The 20,912-nt window shown below is 39.7% G+C and overlaps 1 protein-coding gene across 3 annotated transcripts; it reads right to left on the bottom strand.

Moving 5' to 3' along the window:
- Nucleotides 1-303: 303 nt before the first annotated feature.
- nt5c2a (5'-nucleotidase, cytosolic IIa) lies at nt 304-20,290 on the bottom strand. 3 transcript variants are annotated; one of them, XM_059026127.1, is made up of 18 exons: nt 20,204-20,290; nt 14,879-15,003; nt 11,935-12,008; nt 7,814-7,931; nt 7,406-7,501; nt 7,028-7,119; nt 6,807-6,864; nt 6,133-6,226; nt 5,945-5,998; nt 5,707-5,790; nt 4,714-4,755; nt 4,312-4,419; nt 3,965-4,031; nt 3,532-3,702; nt 2,977-3,028; nt 2,755-2,815; nt 2,188-2,364; nt 304-1,672 (listed from the first exon to the last, which is right to left on the bottom strand). In XM_059026127.1, the coding sequence occupies exons 2-18, from the start codon at nt 14,977-14,979 to the stop codon at nt 1,436-1,438; spliced, it is 1,686 nt and encodes a 561-aa protein (XP_058882110.1). In that variant the 5' UTR covers nt 14,980-15,003; nt 20,204-20,290; the 3' UTR covers nt 304-1,435. The 3 variants fall into 3 exon arrangements, with proteins under 3 accessions (XP_058882110.1, XP_034778157.1, XP_058882111.1); XM_034922266.2 differs by having other exon boundaries at nt 14,879-14,996; nt 20,204-20,238; XM_059026128.1 differs by lacking the exon at nt 20,204-20,290 and adding an exon at nt 16,424-16,516.
- Between the last annotated feature and the right edge of the window lie 622 nt (nt 20,291-20,912).

Below are 20,912 nucleotides of genomic sequence, written 5' to 3'. Positions count from 1 at the left end.
CTAATAAAAGGTGTGTAATGTTTTACACACAACTGCATCAATAAGTACCAAAGCCTGGTTATAAATGGTGTAACACTAATCCTGGTTCTTACTATGAGAGATGCTTGCAACCCACAGATCCCAAAGGTGCTTGGCATGGTCTCAAAGAGGTAAGTTGGTTGGTTCTCCTAACGAAAAATGAACACTGCCATGCACTGGCACAGTGCAGGCTTACTGATGTATTTCAGTACAACATCTCCAAGAAAAGACATTGTGGATCTTCTTAGTCTGACACACGATGGAGATAAAGAAATGCAAGAAAAGCACTGTACAAACGCATTGATTTATTACAGTATTTGCATTAGACTGGGAGATGGTTCTGACAGTGAGAAAGCCCTACAATCTCCCAAAGAAACAGAAGAGTATACCGTATATAAGTAAGACCCACTAGCAATGTTAAGTACATCTTGTATTTCCAAACAGGACACCTTTAACACACTACTACTTCTGAATATATAACCACAACAAAAAAAACACACACTTGTCACTTGAGCTGTGTTCTTACTAAATGTGCTTCTGTGTTTCGGAACTGAGTTCTGTGTAAACCTTTTAATTGCATAGCTCACACTCTCAGTCCATGCATTGGTCAGGAAAGCCATCCCATCATGCCAAACTTAAATACGATGACTGAAAAAGCAATTGAAAAAACTGAAAGTAGCAAGACTTTTTGCTATTTTGGAGCACTAGAGCTTCTGTAAAATCTTGATACTGTTACTAAATTTATGTATGAAAAATAGCTAACAAGAACATGAACAACACATACGAAACAGTAGTATTGGTGCATAACCATTACATACTGTGCATGACTTGCCCAGGACTATCTTACATACTACAAGATACTGATTCAAAACCAACCAGTATTTAAATACAGCCCTCCGTTATAATATTTGCTTGGTGCCATTTTTTTTTACAATATTCTTATTTTGCCCCATATTCAATATACTGCACAGTAAAGTTATTTTATAACGTAAATGCATTTTTTATCCCCTAAAATATTTAAATGAGTTTGAGCTCCTGTCTCTTCATCTCTTAGAACTTAAAACATCTACCATTCTTAGACATTCAAAATAACTTTTGCACATATATTTCTTTTTAAAATATGTGGAACAAACTCACTGTCGCTGTCCCTCAAATAAGAGAGAGGGTCAATCACATAAGTGTCATTAGACTGGTCTGTTATACAGACAGTAACATTAACAGAAAGTTGTATGTCTCTATGTACGCTATGTGTACACACACACACGCACACGTACATATACGTGTGTTTTATATATTTTTTATGTTTTTAATTTTTTTTTTTTTCGTATTTGCATTTTACTGTATTGTGCATTTTGATTACTCCCAGCACCACCCTCTAATTAGCTCAATAGACTGTTGTATAGTTTGTTTTTCTTCGTTACTCCTCTTCCTCCTCCTCCTCCTCATCATCATCCTCGTCGTGGCAGTGTGTGATCTCCTGGGGGGTCTGGGGGAACAGGTTGGGTGGTTTGATTTCGCTGACTGAGCGGGTCAGCTGGCTACGCTTGTAGTCGTAACCCTTGAAGTCCACGGAGTTGCGGTTCCGCGTGGCCATAGGCGATTCGCCATCATTGATGTCCACGTGAGCGTGCTCCACGGTCGACTCGTGTGGCATCTTCAAAGGAGAAACAACAATTAAAGAAGACAGCAGTTTGCCATGACTAAACTGTTGGTTTCTAAATTTCAGGACCCCTTGGAATTGTACAGCTAAAGGATTATGTTCCTGGTACAAAGTAAAGCATTGAATTACATTTTTTACAGTGCTGTGGGTCCCTCTGGTGGGCCTGATAAGTAAGTAACACAGTTGTTTTTTTGTTTTTTTTTTAAATCAGGATTTTAAGGGTAAATGATTAAACTGCTTTATACTTTACATTTAGGACAGAAATATCTTATACCGTGTAACTGCAAATACGACCATTTATAATTCTACATCAAAAACAGACATTTAATTTAGGAACAGTTCTTGATACATACAGTGTTCTCCTTGCTTGCTGTTTTTTGTAATTTAGACTTACCTCCAGTATAACATCAAAAACTTTGAAATAATTGACATTACCAACAAGCAAGCTAGTGGCAAGTGACACTTGTGCAGAGCTGAGGGCTGGACTGTCCTGTACAGTTTCTACTCACCAGGACGTGGGCAGCTCTGAACAGGTAGCTGAAGGGGTAGTAGAGGAGGTTGATGAAGGAAGCAGCATACAGATCTGCGTAGCGCATCACCTGGTTGGCAAACAGAGTCTGGCGGGACCCGCTGCGGAACAAACTGCCCATCATCCCGTAGCACATGTCCATGTCATGGGTCACTTTCTGTAAGCAAACAAGAAAGCAGAAGACAGGCTCATACTCTGTCAGGACTATATGAAGAGGAATATGGATTAGAATAAGGGGGAGGGGTCACATCGTCTCTATACCAAGCCATCAGGGATGAACTGAAAGAGGCGCTTGTGGCATCCTTGGCAAAGGTTACACATGTGCAGGTTGCACTCATAATGGTAAAGATACAGGCCTCTTTCAGCAGTGAGGTATCTGTAGGCATAGGGACTTTACATTTCAGAGTTCATGTAAACATTGACTTTAAATCCCTTATCAGCCTGGACTGGGATATCATTCTGCTTGATAAATGAGCCACTTTGTCTTTGAGATCATAAATTAACAATGTCTTCTGCTTATAGAAACTATACCAAAAAAAAAAAATACCTTGATACGTCTCTGAATGGAACTGATGTCTGGCCGTTCATTACTGCTACTATCCAGATGTCTGATAAGAAAATATATAAAAAAGAGATTCAAATAGGAAACAATATGGAGCTTTTACCATGGTGGCCATGACAGACTTTGAATTAGTACCGGTCCTAACATGAAAACGAAACGCAGTATCGATCCCATGTGTGTGGAGATTGAGAAGAATTCTGTACTCACTTGTAGAGTTCTGCCAGGAAGATATCCAGGCTCTGTAACTCTTCAAACAGAGCTAGGGACAAGACCAGAACAAAAATAAATAATAACCCAAGGTGGATGGATTACAGTTAAATGCATACAACATTTAAAACGACTGTCATCAAGTGAACTTTGTGAAGTTTAAACTTTAAATTAAAAGAGCAATGTGACAGTAATTAATGATGTGTCCTGATAGAGCCTAGTCATGGGAACGCCGGGAGAGCTGCTCCCTTCCCGCCCGCTGTCCGCAGGTGGCGCTGTTACACATGTTGAGGGATTTAACTATGTGGACATTGCCCCTAATGATGCCCATTCTTTTCTGTATCCAGCACTTCATACACATGTCTATCAGAGTATCAGACTCATCACTGTGCCACTTAGTTTAATCAAAGTACTCTATGTATTTATGCTTCTTATTTTTTATGTAGACTTTAGATTTGAATGTGCTTTTAAACGCCAGGTGCTACCAGGTCACCCCAGAACCAGATTAAATAGAACTGGAAACAACTGAGCATTAGACTGTGAAACAGCTCTTACAGCTCTTGTCGGTCCACACGTGGAGCTCCTGGGCCAGCTCAGGGATGACGAGGAAGGTCCTCCAGCCCTGACGCTTTTTGGATTTTAGGATGTCTCCGAAGATGTGGTCTCCAATGTAGACAATGTCCTTGCCCTTTGCCCCCAAAAGGTCGCACACAGTGTCTGATGAACCTGCAAGCGTACACAAGAGGTGGTTGTACCTGTGTATATGTATGTATGTGTGTGTGTGTGTGTGTGTGTGTGTGTGTGTATAGATATTGACACACCTAGAGTCACACTAGAGAATCACAAAAAGTAAAACAGTAAAATCGTCATTTTGTTATTTATTACACTGATGTATAAATACCTACTATTTTTAGGTTAAGTTCCCACACATGGCCAATATGCCATCCATTGCCAAATACATATCAAATGAAATAGCGGCTCCCCTTACCTCCAGAATATACAATGCCATGCTGCAAAGGTCCTGTGTAGGTCCCAATCTTTAACCGCCCCGTGGTCTACAAAAGAAACGTTACTTTACACAGGTGTATCACAAACAATTATTAAGTCAAATATTTAGCTTAGCTTGGGGTTTATCATTTTCTTTCTGTAATTACGTTACAAATAAATGAGGGAGGCTTTATTAATGAATTGAACTGAAGTCCAGTAATCTAACGTTTCATCAAGCTCTTTCTATCAAAACACCTGTCTATTTGGCTTAAGATTTTTTTTTCATCTTTTTAGACGATGATTGGGAGTATAAAACACCCCCTCCCTTTGTTGTCCTATCTTACTCACAGTGTCCACCTGCCTCAGGACCGTTCCCTCTCCGAAGAACATAGGCTTCCGCGCATCCACCAGGATGAGGTCAAAGTAGGACTGCCACGGGCGGTGGGGGGTGCCAGGCTACAAGCACAACAGGCTGAAATCAGATCCACACACGTGGCTCATTTACCTGCATCCGCTGCTCCTCTACTAGTACCATACACTGTTTAATACAACATGTCTCAACAGATTTGGAAAGGTCGAGCAATGCTTTTTTTCGTGAATCCGTGATTAATAGCTATGAATAAACTATGGAAGTATTTATTTCTTTAACTCAGGAATCATATTCTAGTACCGGTATACAACTGAACAGGACTGTGGAACAATAAAAGTCACCTCCACACATCTTTCAGTGAGGATGAACAAGCGGCTTACCTTTGGACCATGGTCAAAATCAAACAGGTAGGTCATAATTTTCTGAGAAAGGAAAACAAGAAATAATAAGTAGTGTAAAGGAGTTAAGGCTGATCTTTTTGACCGGTTTTAGACACTCCTACTGCGTTTCCTTTGCAACTACTCCCATCATGTTATTTTGGTATACAAAACGGAGATATTCTAGAATAAAACTTTTTGAAGTTTTGAACACTAAAATGGCTCTGTCACATGCAATCAGCATACTGCGGTCTGCAAGTGGCTTGTTTTTTTAAGCAGTCACTTTATATTTGCTGTGCTTCATCGACGGGAGGCACAGATAGATAACAGATTCAGAGCAGGTCATAACCACCCCTGGGGTATGAGGAGAGACAGGCTGCCACCACTGCACACTGCAGGGCATTCATGGACCTCAGGAATCAAAAACACTGGGTGATTAGTGTGTAATATTAGTAATATACTAGATGACACATCATCTATAAATGTGGGTATCTTAGAATAATCTTTCTGCAAAGTTCCTTATGTAAATGTTTTTCTCTTTTGTACTTAAAACAGCAGTGAATTATTTGCTTATCAGTATGTATTAATGATATTAATTAAAGAGAGGCTTGTTCTATATTTTATTATTGTTCTATCAGCCACGGATGGTTTCTTTTGTGCATTTACTGCTGTTAATATTGAGAGGCTGTTTGGTCTGGTAGTAAAAGGCAGAAGTTCTTGAGTTCAAATCCCAGCAGAGCTACTGACTCTTCTCAGTCTCTTGGATTGGTCAGGTTTACCAAAATATAAATAATATCTACTTTCTTGGGTAGTATCATTAATAGTGTAAGCTCTGCACTGGAGCAAAAGAATAACTACAGTAGAATTTGTTTTCTTCCCACTGGAAACATGACACTGTCTTCTCTGTTGATCATTCCATTGCTTCTTTGATCATCGTTAAGTGTCACGACCCTTTCCTTAAAAAAATAAAGAGACTGCTTCTCAGCTGTGACTCACCTCGGTGTACTTGTAGTCGCTGTTTGTGGCCAGGAACACCTTTGCAACTTCATTCATTCGACTGAGCAGAAGAGGCAGTTTATGCTACAAGGAAACAAGAAAAACAAAATCATCTCTTGCTCCCCTAGCCCTCTCCACAAGATCATAGGGAAGTATTAAAGGTTAAATGTAACATTTAGGGTTACACTTAATTATTGAAAATAAACTATTTATACAATGCAATAACTTGTTAACTTACATCTTTGACCACATACTTTTCCAGATTTTCCACCGTTTTCTCTTTTAAAGACCCCTGAAAATAAGATAAAAAAATAAAAGATACAAAAAAAATTCAAACCTAAATGACTGTGTTTGATCTGAAAAGCATTCCAAGCACATTACTAACCTGGGTTCATACAGTGCAGCATTGTTCACAAACGTTCCTACCTTGTAGTGGACCCAGTCTACAGCATCACGCACATCCTGAAACATGCTCTTGTAGGACATGAAAAGGTCACCGTCTTTAAACCCTGTGTCACAGCTGGGAGGGAAACAAAAAGACGAGGAAACTGAGATTACTAACCTGAGTAATACAGGGTAGTGTGCTTTGACATGCTTGTTTAAATGGGGATAGTCTTCCCTTGTTTGTGGTGTCCAGTCAAACAGGAAAGCTTGCCCTCCCTGGAAGATCAATAACAAATTAAGGCATATAAAATTCAATTTAATGTAACAATACAGTCTGATCATTCAGATCACGTGGACCAATAATTCAATTAACAACTTTTTTGTTGGAAAGACCTTTAAGAACTTTAAAATGAACATTATTTGTCAAGGCCATACTCCACACGGCTGACTGCTATGGCGGTCTATGAAAGATAAATCCACTCATTATGTCAGCTACAGGTGTGCCCATATATAACATTTGTCTTTTTAGATACTAAAATGTTTATTTTTTATTTTTTTAAAGGTTATATTGCTGCATAGTTCCACTGTTTTGAAAGAGTTACATGCATTCTTTTTTGCACAATACATTTCACAGCCAAGCTCAGATTTGAACTTTTGGACTCTGTGGATTTGTAAGCAAAAGAGCCACACACAGGTCTGCGGGGAAGTTTGCTTACCTAGTGTATCGGGGGCAGTTAGTGAAGAAATCTACCAGACAGGCAAACAGATAGGTCTCTGTGGAGAAAGGACAGGCATTACTGTGTGTGATTTGTATGATGGGGAATCTGCACGACAGAGCTAAATAACCTTCAGCCCTGAATATCAGCATGATCCAGTTTTTCCATGTGCAATACAGTGACTCTGAATACAGGGTGGAGTTGAGCCAGGCTCTGCTCACCAGGCAGGTTGAAGAGTGTGTTGAGGATGTAAAAGCGTTCAGTATCGTCCCTCTGGATAAACTTGTTTGAGTACTGCTCCCGGATCTCAGGCCTGGCAGAACAAACAAGGACACCGCTAAAATCAACATGGAGCTGGCATCTTCTATTACATTTGAAGTTCAAAGTTAAGCAATCATTTGGCATGAATCAAACGTTAATATACTGGGCTGGTATTATTAATTATCCAACATATAACAAATCATTTAAACCCAAGGCAGAAACAGTAAAACAACTTTACCTTTTATCTTTGCCTTCCACCTACTGATTAAAAAATGGCGCACATAAAATATTAACAGAAGCAAGAATTCAATTATTCAAATATTAAGTTCAGTACTTGCCCCCGAATGAAAACAAATCCATGGGCACAGACAAGGATGTTCCCATAGGCATCCACCTTCAACAAGTTCCCATACATTGTATCAAACACCAGGCCTCTGGAATAGAGAAGAGAGATCTATCCTGTAAGTATTTGTATTCTATTTGGACAGACCCATCAGAACTCTAGGGTGCACTGTGCGAGGTGTTCTGGCCAATGACTGACAATTTGATTTAGTCATTTCAATTGTTTCTCATCATGCCATGATAAGTACAGAACCTGGATTATGTCGCCATGGCTACTCCTTGTTGCAAGTGGCTGTTTTTGCTAAGCAGATGTTTTACAATAACACTGAGTTGCATTTACAAAAGGAACCTGCCAGCTATCAGTAGCTTGTGGGTGGTTCTGTCAGGCTGTTCAGTGACTGTACCTGGTTGGGAATGTAGAGTCATAGACAAAGTTGAGCAGCTCCTGGGGGTATCCGATTGATACAAGCCTTTCCACAGTCAGGTCAAACCCCAGGGACTCATATTCTGGGGACTTGTACACTGGGACAAAGAAAGAGAAAACAAATCAACACAGCGCAAACCCTACACCCATCTATCTGTACCACAGACAGCATCGCTACAGCCCAAACCCTACACCTATCTACCTGTACCACAGACAGCATCGCTACAGCCCAAACCCTACACCTATCTACCTGTACCACAGACAGCATCGCTACAGCCCAAACCCTACACCCATCTACCTGTACCACAGACAGCATCGCTACAGCCCAAACCCTACACCTATCTACCTGTACCACAGACAGCATCGCTACAGCCCAAACCCTACACCCATCTACCTGTACCACAGACAGCATCGCTACAGCCCAAACCCTACACCTATCTACCTGTACCACAGACAGCATCGCTACAGCCCAAACCCTACACCCATCTATCTGTACCACAGACAGCATCACTACAGCCCAATATGATACACTGTCACTGCTTTACAGGAATACAATGCACTCCACAGCAGACACTGCCTGCTACTGGCCCCCAGGCAAAATGCAGCCGCTGTGCTCTGAGAAACCTGAGCCCAGCGACTTGCAATTCCAGCACAGTGACAGAACTTAAGAGAACAGAACCAGAAGGTGTCAAAACCACAGCCTGATGTCATGCAGCCAGGATTCCTCGTTAAAAATAACACCCTCAATCTGAACCGAAAGCAGTTACACAGAAATCTATTTCCAGGCACCTTCCCCCACCTCTTCCCTCCGAGTTCACAGAGGACAAGATATCTGGCAAGTTTCCAAACTGAAAAAAAAAAAAAAAAAAAAAAACTACATCCGCCCTCACCTGACTCTAACACAATGTGCCCCGGAGAGGTTTGTGGTGCTGTTCGTATTTTGGTTACACCGAGAACTTGTGTTTGTGAATCGCAAAGCTGCTGCTGAAGCCATTAACAATGCAGCAAGACACATTTCCAATAATTCTTAAAATAAGGCAACAGATTTGGGTATGGCATCATACACTGATGGGCAGAGAATATAAAAGCCCTAAGACAGGATCCACTAAACATTTAAACTGTGTTTTAGGGCCAGCTCGTCTACTTGTGACCATGCTAGGTTCACTCTACACTCCACTTATTTCAGTGGGGGACACCTGAACTCATTTGAAAATGATCCACTAGACAGTTATTGATCCAGCATGCTTGTTGTGACAGTTTTGTTATTGAGACTGTAAACCGTGACCTGAATAAAATAAGTCAACAGAATGAAGGTCATCTCTTTGTCTGTCTAATGAAAAAGAGGAGCCCTGTGATCACATTACTGCCCACACCTGCAATAAAAAAAAACAAACACACAAGAAAGCTGTGTGGCACTAGAGCACCCACATGTAGTGTGTTATTTATAGCAAACTCATTCCAACACCAGCTCCTTTTTGTATTTCAGAACTGCCCGAATGCTGTGTGGCAAAAAAGTACAGATGGGTAAATGTCAAAATGGCTACTGCCCCCCACTATTGAATTACTATTGCAGCACGCATGTTCTTTAAGCATAATAGCAAAACTGTCACAAACAAAGAAAAGTATGAAATGACAATTGAATAATGATTGAGCACATGTATTGCATCTGGCTTTATTATAATCATGCCATATACACTCGCAGAGAAAACATTGTGCCGAGACAAAGCGGGACTGTCTGTACAGACATTCGTCACCGTTGCATTAGCGCTGCTCCACCTCAGTTTACTAAACCAGCTCCTGTTGCATCTGTATCTCACCACACTGTCACATGTACACCATTTACAACAAGCTATAATAATAATAATAATAGTAACAACAGCTAAATAGCAGTTGGTTGAATGTGCAAGTACATCTTTTTCATAATCATGATTGTCTATGGCATTTCCTCCAAAAGAACACTGTTTTTCTGACAATTACTCTCTCTCGGCATGTTATGTTTCTTCTGCAATGATTTGACGTTGTAAGCATCAAATAAACCAAAATAACATGGACAGCAACACAACCACATTGTGTAAATTATTCTCCATGGTGGGCATGATGGAAAATGTTTTCCAGAGAGAACTTCTGCTCTATTAATCAAAAGAGAGGCGAGTGCGTTTGGAAAGTGCAATGTGAAGGCAATAGAACTGTAGTCTGGATGAAGCTGCCAGTGAACCAGGCAAACTCATTTGAATAAACTCAAGTTCACTTGAATGTTTCTGGTGTGAAACGAAGTGAACCACGACTGGAATCACCTGCAAGTGAACTAGGTGTGAAAGTGCCCTTAGACTCTCAGCCTTCAAGACAGCTTGTTCCTGGAACATCAGCACAGAGATTTAAGTATTGTGTCCACTAGCTTCAGTGCGTTTTACTAAAATCAATGTTGCAAAACTAGAACAAAAAAAAACAAGATACACTAAACATATCTATCTATTTTGTATTATTATTATTTGTTGTTGTGTATTCCCAGCTCCCCATACTGAACAGGGTGCTGTCAAGGTTCAGTTCCCTGTATTTTATGATCTCCTCTCTATTCCAGCTCTCGTATATCTCCACACTCACTGACAGCTCTCGGTAATTCCGGCTCTGTCTCATTCAGTCGGTCCGTACAGCCGGGCTCACCTGCTGTCTCCTGTTAACAGATTCATTGAGAGCTGAACCTTGCGTGCACGTGGCATACACATGTTTACACATACACCCAAACACACTCCCACACACATGCACACATGTACTGTGCAGCCACATGCTCCTGTCGCTACCAGAGCCTCCTACAGAAACCCATGTTATCACAGTAGAGACATTTATGACTTTTTTCTACTGCTTTATGGGTGAAACCAAGCCCTGAACAGTTATGTATTTTGAAACATAAAATCCTTCCAGTCAACACCACCAAGGCCTTAATTACTCTACTACAGGTTTCTGCAAAAAAAAAATGGAATCCATCAATAGCATGTATATTTTTTATTTGGATAACAGTGACATAATTCATATTTAATTCTAGGGAAAGACCTTAGATGCAAGGTTTGAAATGTTTTTCTCTACTTATTTGGACCAAAGGTCAGTAACTGTACTTGAAAACACACACACGTTAGAATGATTGAACGTACAGTGGCTATGATATTTCTACATGTAGTCCAGTTCTATTATAAATATGTACAGGGATACACTACTGTACTGTACATAGACAGCATTACTTCATGTGGCAAAATCAATACAAATTCAAACACCTGCCTATCAACTGCATCAACTGGATTACTCAATTAACACAATTTACACCAAATTCCTTTCATTCAAAACACTCTGAATATTTCTATTATTAAAGCAATAATGGACAAAATAGTTCACAAATGTGATGATATATTAATTCAGCATTGCTCTCAGTGTTATCACCTGTGCTGTTAGTAAACATGCCTGTGATTTACACCCCACTGGGTTGAGGTCGTGTTGAAACCTCATTTGAATTCCAGCACTGGCCCGTGGTGTGTAATTACAACCCTGATGGCAAACTCTATCACTTGTTTACAAGCCCTTTCCAATAAACAGTGGGATCTAAATGACTGGGATTCCACAGTGGTGCAGAGAGACAACATCATATAGCCTAACTCGATATGTACAAATAAGATCATGGGTTTGGTTGTACGTGCACATGTGCATTGTCTAGATATAGCTTGCTGAACATAAACTGCAGAGCATTATATAAAAACCTGTTGCTCGACAGAATGTATGCACAGTCAACAGTCACCAGATAACTGCATTGTCAGGTATTCGAATAACAGAGTTGGCTGGGTAAACAGTTTTATTTCAGTTATGTTGGAAGTGAAATGTATGAGTATTAACAGACTTGTATATGAAGTATGAATCTAAACTGTTTTTTAGGAAAGCGACTCATTATTTTTATTTATATATACATCTATCAACATGGGTTTCTATGGCCAGTCCTTAAAAGTATTGCAAGCTCAATGTGTGTGTTTTACTGTTGAAAAATCAGTCACAGTACTGCAAACCATCACAACACATATACGAAATGCATGCTACAGTGCTTTAGCATGCTACTGTACTTACCAGCTAATGTGTAATCCATATCAAACCCAAAGCACTTGATCTTCTCCATAGCCAAGCTTCTGTTTACAAACACTCTGAGAAGAAGATACAGGATAGGATCAGCTGAAAGAATTCAAATACTGATCTTAAGATTTAAAGCAGCCTAACCAGAACCATTAGAATGCAGTACAGCTTTACACAGGCCCGTCTTTCTGCAGCAGGTAGAGAGAGGCCCGTCTTTCTGCAGCAGGTAGAGAGAGGCCCGTCTTTCTGCAGCAGGTAGAGAGAGAGGCCCGTCTTTCTGCACTAGATAAAGAGTGAGGTCTGTCTTTCTGCACCAGGTAAAGACAGAGGTCTGTCTTTCTGCACCAGGTAAAGACAGAGGTCTGTCTTTCTGCACCAGGTAGAGAGAGGGCTGTCTTTCTACACTAGATAAAGAGTGAGGTCTGTCTTTCTGCACCAGGTAAAGACAGAGGTCTGTCTTTCTGCACCAGGTAAAGACAGAGGTCTGTCTTTCTGCACCAGGTAAAGACAGAGGTCTGTCTTTCTGCACCAGGTAGAGAGAGGGCTGTCTTTCTACACTAGATAAAGAGTGAGGTCTGACTTTCTGCACTTATGCCAGCAATGCTTTAGTTTAGAAACAATTAAAAGATGTGTTTGGAACTGACTGGAGCAAGGTCCTCTAATGGAATAGATTCTATTGTTATTTATTTATTTAATCATTCATTCATTCATTCTTTAACCAGGAAGTTAACCCATTGGGACCGAAGCCTCTTTTACAAGGGTGTCCTGGCAAGGTGACCACAGACCAGGCAGCAGTAAATACAACATACATTTTACAAAACCAGAAACAAATAAGTGTCTACAAGGCATACATCTGTGATTCACATAAAACACAACTTTAAAAATAATAAAACATCAACAACATTCAACGAGGCATCAGATACATTTACAAATTGTTAACTCATGATATCTACCCTTTAAAACAGACACAACTTTAGCCATTATACTAAGTTTCGTATCAATTAGAGGCACAATCATATCCTTAATATTTGTGTCCAGCCGATTCCATTCCATAGACGCACTATAGCTGAAGGCCGTTTGACCAACACAAGACCTTCTCCCTGTTGCTTGAGAATTAAGTGTAAGGCTAGATCTTAAATGATACTTGGCTATATTAGCATCAAACCTAGATACCCTGGTGACAAGCCTATTACAGTTTTACCATGCTTACAAACTATTCCATGTCCCCGTTTCTGAAGTGAGGGAGTGCAACTATAATTTCTGTCTTCTCTGCATCTGTGATTATCTCATTCTATAGTGTGACTTGTTTCCAAGCATCTGACTGAGGTAAAACTGCAGTTTGGTCATGTATTTGTATTACAAGTACAGTACTAATTTGTATTAATCTGTAATTCCTATAGAGTGAAAGGGTTCATTTAGAGATTACACTGAAAGAAGAGTTGGCAGAATCTGGGATAACAGATAAAGACCCCCCCCCCCCTTCTCCTGCCCCCCATCAGGGATGTGATGCACTGCCTCTACCATCTCAACAGCATAGCTGTTCTGAAACCCAATCCCAGAGCACTATTGATGGCTTGTGATGTCATTAGCAGAGCTCTGGAACGAAGCTTAGTGGAAAGGTTAGACGGCATCCCACACTCTACGGATTACTTTTTAAAGACCAAGCCTGGTGTTCCATAGCAGCCACTGAAAAGGGGCTGAAAGCAAAGGACAAGGATGGAAACAGTAACTGTATTCATAGGTCAGATTCGGTTTTTGAAAGCTAATGAACTCAGCTCAGCAAACATGCCAAATTCCAGTGCTTTTATGCCTTTAGATCCACTCTGACCCTTTTTCTTAAACATGCAAAATATGAATTTTAGTTTTTTAGTACGACAGTGTGTGTTCAAGTGGTAGATTGTACTTCAATCAAAACGTTGTTAAAACCACTTTGACCAACCCCATGATATTTTGAACATTAACACAAGAGGCTGAAAGCTGTAACAGGTGTTTAAAAATATGTTACTTTATTTAGGCAAACTTGTTTGTTGTGTTTAAACTACACAAAGTTTAATAATAAAAACAGTTTAGTTCCATGTTAGCAACTGTGTGTGGTGCTGTATGTCAAGAAACTGTCCTGTACTTTAACTGCACAAAGCCTGGCACAGACAGCATCAAGTTCTCATACTGTCCCAGCAACTCCAGAACGGTACACATTTCTCTTTACAACAAGGCAACCCCCTGTCCCCCTGAACTGAGATAGCAAGCAGAATTAGCCACCTCGAAAAGCAATGCAGAAAGTGATTTCCAAATGTGTCATTCTTCGCTGTTGCTTGGCAGTGCTGCGTTTCTTTTAAAGCACACTGCGTTACATACAGTAGTGACCGTGACAAAGAGCAATTCATAGAATGCTTTCAAGATAACCCCTACCACGCACAGTAATGACACAGGAATTCCACTGGCATCACCGCGCTCTTCACTTGAGTGCACTTTAACCTCTTCTGTGGCATTATCTGCACATTGAACAGCAGCCCTCTCTTTACACTGGCTGCTAATGAGTCAGACTGCTCTAAATAACTAAACCCTTTCCACTGGAAATGCAGGACGCACTGCAGTGAAATGATCTGTAACTACTGTACAAAGCGGGGATTTCATTCTAAACACCTTGATGTCAGTTTTTATATACAGTAACAGCTAGGGCAATCATTTCAGGACTGAGAAAATCAAAGAACTATTTATTTGTTCCACTTGGAATGCTGCAGTTTTTGTTTTGCCTTGTTGTTAGTTAACATACAGTACACTGGACCAACCAATAAACAAGGGCAGATACTGGTAAGCAAAAACAAAAAGCAGCAGCATTCGTGCTTCCCTGAGACGGTGTCCTCACCCAGACCCTCTCTACCCATCCCTTTCTTGCGGCAGAGTGTACATTCCCCACAGCGCTGGACTGCATTGGTGGTACCTGTGGTAAGCCTCCCGTCGATACTTCTTCATTGCAAGCCCGTCCATGTTGGCGGGGAGGTCTGCGTAGTTCTGAAGTCGATCGCTCCAGGAAGTAGTCATGTTTCAAAATGCTTGTTCTTAAATCTGTGTGAGGAAAAAAAAAAAAAAAACACAATTGAAAAACGACACATCCTATTCATTAGCCAAGTGTGATGTAACTCATTCCATTACTACAACAGAGCTCAAGACCTACTGTACTGGAGCTCTTAATCCTCATACCTCAACTACAAAAATCAAAGAGAAACTGATCATTTTTAATGTTTACTTAAACGATTCATTATAGCCTATACTATCACACGAGACCTTCAGTGAGGAAGCAAGTGCCTTAGGTGGGGTTTGATTTGATTAAGATGCACAATAAAAGGTAAGATTAGCAAGATTTCACAAGCCGAACGAACTCCATGGCAGAAATGGCTGGGCTTTGTTCTGTCAACGCTATTCAAAATAATAGATGTTATTTTAATAGGAATTTTTTTCTTATCTTTTACATTAATTTTATTAACAGAAATTAAACAGTTGCATAGGTCAAAAAGAACTGTACAGTAGAAGTTTCCATATTTAATATTACATCAAATGTAAAAGGTATTTAAACATGCAAAGATTTAGCCTAAAGCAGATTCTGCAGCATTGTCAGATTTTGATACAGAACATTTAGGGCAGGTTTTTTTTTTTTAGAGCAACATTTTGCAAAGTTAAGGGCTGAGGCCCTCAAACAGACACCAAAATCAAACATGTCATTAGATACAGTAAATCACTTGTCAAGCAGGGATATGTGTCACAACAATGACAAGACATCAAATGTTTCCAAGAAAGCCTGTTCAGCGAACATCACAAACTATTAAGGGACTAGTGTACTGTAACTTGTGATGGAACAGTTTGAATCTTCTGTTGGGTTTATCATAAAACATTTGAAAGAGGCAATCATGAAATCTACAAACCTCATCTGAATAACGACAATATGTGACCAGGAAGATTTCAATAGCACTAGCAAACCTTATGCAACAGACATTGCCTCCAAATTAGCAGCAAATAACAATTCAAACCACATACAGTACAAGATTTAGCTTCCCTTTAATGTACAGAAAAGGCCACACAGTGTAACAGTTAAGATATACGACACAGATATTGGTGGTAATCCTGTACTGACCATGCACAACACCCACAGAATGCACTGGCAGCCAGCATTTGCATGGTGAACAGCATAATGAAGACGCTGCGGTGGGATGCATACAATGATAGGGGATAGCTAGAGCTTCAACCCAGAATGATCAGGACCCACTGGAAATAATATTCAGCTGGGAACATCTTTAAAAAAAAACACAGCAAAACAGATGGGCAAAAATGTGCATAAAGCTCAGAGCACAGAATCTAGGGCAGCTAATGCAGCTCTGAGATCAACCGTACAGTTCCTTGCAGAAAGTTAGTGTCAGCAGGACTCCCGACGCTGATCCGATCCACTGCAGACTGCAGAGGCAAAACAAGCTACAGCAGCAACATCTCTTACCCAATGGCAGCTCAACTCCCACAACGTGCTGCATCACAAGATTGTTTTCTGCTTTGGTTAGCAGGGCCCGTGGCAAGCTGCTCACAACAGCATATCCATCTTAAATAAGAAGATGTTTTCTTAAAACAGCGAACCTTGGATTCAATTCCTATGCAGCATATGAGAAACAAACAGCACCATTTATAAAGAACCTTCTGTGCTACAATTTCTGATCTAAGGAACAACATTTAATTTGGCATTTAATATATATATATATATATATTATCCACAGCACTGCATTCTTGAGTGTCTTCTCTAACCATGCTCTAACCATACATGACCTCTGAAACCAATAATAATCAGACAGTAAAACCACAGCACATTTTAGAAACACCACCAGATCAACCCACTCCAACGGTCTACTCTTGTATTTTCAAGCTGCATGCTTTCAGTTCTGTTGTTTTTGACAGCTGTGCATACAGCATAACGGTTTCATTTAAAAAAATAGTAATTATTGAAACATTGGTACATTTATTAACTGACTGAAAAGGTATTTCTGTATGTTAAGACAGTGGCATATATTCCAAACAACTACACCGGAATTCCCCAAATACAGTATTAACAATATAGAAATGGCCTTTGTCCTTTTTTGACCACTTTTATTACTATAGGGCTCACTTAAGATAAAAACAGAAAATATAATTAATTACAAACAAAGTAATACATGATTTATGAATTTCTGACAAGTAGTATTCACAGACCACTTATTTATATTGTGCTACTCACTCTATTAAATGTGCAGAATTCTGGAAAAATGTAGGAAGTACCTGCTTCTATGAAAAGGTTCCTAGCTCAGCCTGCCACTGACACCCTGCCTCACTGTGAACCCCAGGAGTCTCTCTATCAGCCTTGACGGGCCCCAGACTATATTTATCGCACCACACGCTAAATATGTGTTTCTCTACTCTCTCTCTCTCTCTCTCTCTTAGCCAACATGGGTACCAGGGAGGATTAGAAGACAGTGTGCACCCACCCATATTACACTTTATGGGTCAATAAAAGTACTGACTCTGAGTAAGTTAATTAATTGATCAGATTTTTTTCCTGGAATGTAAGAATTAGTTAAGGCTCATTACAGTATATTTAATTAAGAAGCCAGGAACCTGTAAGGGATGGAATTAAATCTGCATATCATTTTTTATTATTATTATTTATTTCTTAGCAGACGCCCTTATCCAGGGCGACTTACAATCGTCAGCAAATACATTTCAAGTGTTACAATACAAGTAATAATACAAGATAAACACAATGACTTTGGTTCAAGCAAGTACAAGTGTTGTTTTTGTTTTATTATTTTCAAATGCTACTGTTTCTGAATCCTGATGCGTTTCTGAAAACAACAGATCCAAAAACTCAAGGCCTGCTTCAGAGAAAGAAAAAAAAAAAACTCAAAACCTCTGAAGATAAAGAAACACCAAAATAAAACCAGCTGGCAGGATGATAAGGCTGCTTTCAGCCAGATTTGGATACAATAGCAGCCTGTCAGTGTACACAAGCTCCAGCTGAGAGATAATGATTAACTGCTTTAGAGTGTGAAGGGAGAGAGGCCTCTGTAAACTGTAAGACTGCAATGCAGTCCACATTACCAGAAGAGAAATCTACCAGTTACTTTCATCAAAAACGTAATATTGCTTTGAGATGCTGCTAATACAGTCATTTCCCAGAGCCATCTTACATGAAGGCAGGTGGCGGTTTTCATTACTGCCAACCACTATAACTGGAGACCAGCATGGTGTTCTTCCACAGTGTGCATGTGCGTGGAGTGCGCCCCATTTCTTCACCTCTGTGACCCGTCTATCAAGCCTGGACCTGCCATTATCATACTGTACTCATACTGTAGGTGGACTCGCTGTCTCTGAAGAAGTTGTAGTCAGGGTTCATATTGTAAGCTGTCATCCCATTGCTACTTGTACATCTTAAAGCCAACTGAAGAAAATGTGACTGTCTCTCAATCTGCAAGGTGTCAAGGATAGAACTCATGTGAATGAAATTAGATATAATAACTAAGGCTAAAAAAATAACACAGAAAGTACCTTATTGGTTTTGCCATTGATGTTTTTATTTTCACTTTGACTCAGGCTGACATTATTCCTGTAAATTACTGTAAATCTTGCAAATGTATTACCTTTTTTTGTTTTGTTTTTTGTAAGGAACGTTTTTGCTTGCATTTCCAAAAAGCATGTCATTGGCACACATCCCCCGCCGCTGTTGTAAATTCAGAATTAGAGCAACCCGGAAGGACAAAAGCTGACATATATCAACAGTATGTACAGGAGTATATAGAGTAATAATGACCAAGTCTCATGACAGTCTGATAAACGATTATCCAGATATATGCGAAAATGTAAGTATGGCATACCTACGTACAACCGCATGAATTATTCAGATATTAAATATAAACAGGTCATTTATTCCACTTACCGGTATCATATAATTATGATGCACAGGTTATTAAAACGCATTGAGGGTTGGTATGCATGCTTGAGCAGATAACTGCTACTGAAATAATACACAGTTTTAGAAATAAAAATCGATGTATTTTAATCATATACCGGAACATGAATTATAATTGTAATACAAATTTAAGACAGTAATACCCTCCTCCCATCATAATGGACAGACATTATATGTAACTTTTCACACCTTCTGACTAAACAGATTAAAGTACTACGATTAGAAAAATAATGCCAACTCCAAACCTGAAGTCTGACCCGCTGTTCCCAGTTAAGATGTACTGTTGTGCTGCCGAGCCGGAGACAGACTGACGCTTCACTCATATGTGGGGCAGCATTATTATTATTATTATTATCATCAAAGGATTTCAACCAGTTTCCTCCTCTGCTTCTAAACTTGCATTACATTGTTGCACAAACACGGTAGCTAGCAGCCATTGCTTTTAAACTCCACTGCGGTTTATCTTGTAAAGACTAGAAATACCTTTATTAATATATGAATTAGCACCGATTATTTTGCCTTTGTTGTGATCTGTATAGTCTAGGATTTTATCCATCTTATGAAGTGGCTCCCTAAACTACAGAGTATTTTGATATGCATGTACACAGCAAATCATAAATGTTTTAAGAAAATTTAAATAATTCTAAAAGTATATAAATTATAGGCGTCTAGGAGGAGACGAATAAAACAAAAATATGCTAACACGTTTAGAATGACAAGAACAAAATTAAAATGCGGCGCTCGTTTTAAAACTAGAATAACATTTTGTTTGCATTTGTTTTAAATGATATACACTTAAAGCGTCTGTTTGAAGTAGTATGTCAGTGATTGTGAACGTCATCATAACTTCAGCTATGTGCTCCCCTTTGTTCGTCGAGTTAGCCGCCTTCTCTGTACTCAGTCCAGTCCAAGGTTTCGCAATCTGCAGATGTTTTTCTTTCTTTTTTTTTTAAAACCTTATTTTAACGGAAGTGGCGACACACATCGGTGCATGCTTATTTATTTCACTACCTTTCTACGCATTCGCACCCAGTATTAATTATTCACAAGTATCTGTGCATTATCTTTCCCCATTTAGTCAGCACCCAAACCAACCGATTTCCTGGCTCTTTACATTTGCTTGTTTTGCGTCTCGTTTCCTTTTGAGTAACTACGCTTTAAATCGGTCCCTTGCACATGGTACCCTCTTGTCAATGTTCCCTTATGGGCTTTTTGACTTTAAGTGTAAAATAATCAGCTTATTTAGAATAATAAAAAGAAAAACCGCCCAAGCTCTTCGTGACTTACCTTCCCTCTGACTGTACAGCTTCAACTGCACTGTCAACACTCCTGAGCATGCGCCACACGCACAATTTCTGGGGTCATCAAAAATTAGAACGCAGTAACTGCACGCATGAATGACACGCTGCATTTTTACTAAAGCAGAATTAGTTTGCGCACTGACTCAAGGTATAGTTGTTGAATGCTCTTTTAAGGGTGTCACATCATGTACATGTTAAGACATGGATTATACTAACATTATAAATTAAATAACACAAACGCATTTATCAAACTACTACAACGATATATATATATATATATATATATATATAAGCTACTGCCAGTGGCACTGGAAAATTTTTTAAAGTGGGGGTGCTGAAAGCCATTGAACAAAACTGTAACCCCTGTATATGATGGAAGCGATGCAAAGCCAGGGGGTGCCACCCCCAGCACCCCTAGTTCCAGCGCCCCTGGCTACTGCAAGTTACTTGAGTGGTAATGTGGACTGCAGCGTATTTCCTAAGAGATCAAGGTGTTGGAATTTTTACAGGATCCCTTCACGAAGAACAAGACGTCATCGCAAAGGTGACGTTTCTGTTTCGCTATCTCCTCCCCCTTCTAGAATTTGAATGAATACTAACTACATCGCCAAACTTCTGTGCATAGACTATTGCGCCTAAATGTGAACAACTAAACTAATGTAATGGCAGTAATGACAGCTGGACAGCTGGACAGC

Source organism: Acipenser ruthenus, chromosome 7, assembly GCF_902713425.1.
Source record: "Acipenser ruthenus chromosome 7, fAciRut3.2 maternal haplotype, whole genome shotgun sequence".
Classification (NCBI taxonomy): domain Eukaryota; kingdom Metazoa; phylum Chordata; class Actinopteri; order Acipenseriformes; family Acipenseridae; genus Acipenser; species Acipenser ruthenus.
Note: the sequence above shows the minus strand (reverse complement) of the source record. Positions and strands in the feature narration are given on the sequence as shown.

Bases quoted from the DNA above. Each gene is read 5' to 3' on its own strand.
- nt5c2a (XM_059026127.1), bottom strand. From the start codon at position 14,979: ATGACTACTTCCTGGAGCGATCGACTTCAGAACTACGCAGACCTCCCC. The intron at 7,502-7,813 runs GTACAGTCACTG...TCTCTATTCCAG, and splicing joins GACTCTACATTCCCAACCAG to AGGCCTGGTGTTTGATACAA. The intron at 5,999-6,132 runs GTAGGAACGTTT...TCTTATTTTCAG, and splicing joins TAGACTGGGTCCACTACAAG to GGGTCTTTAAAAGAGAAAAC.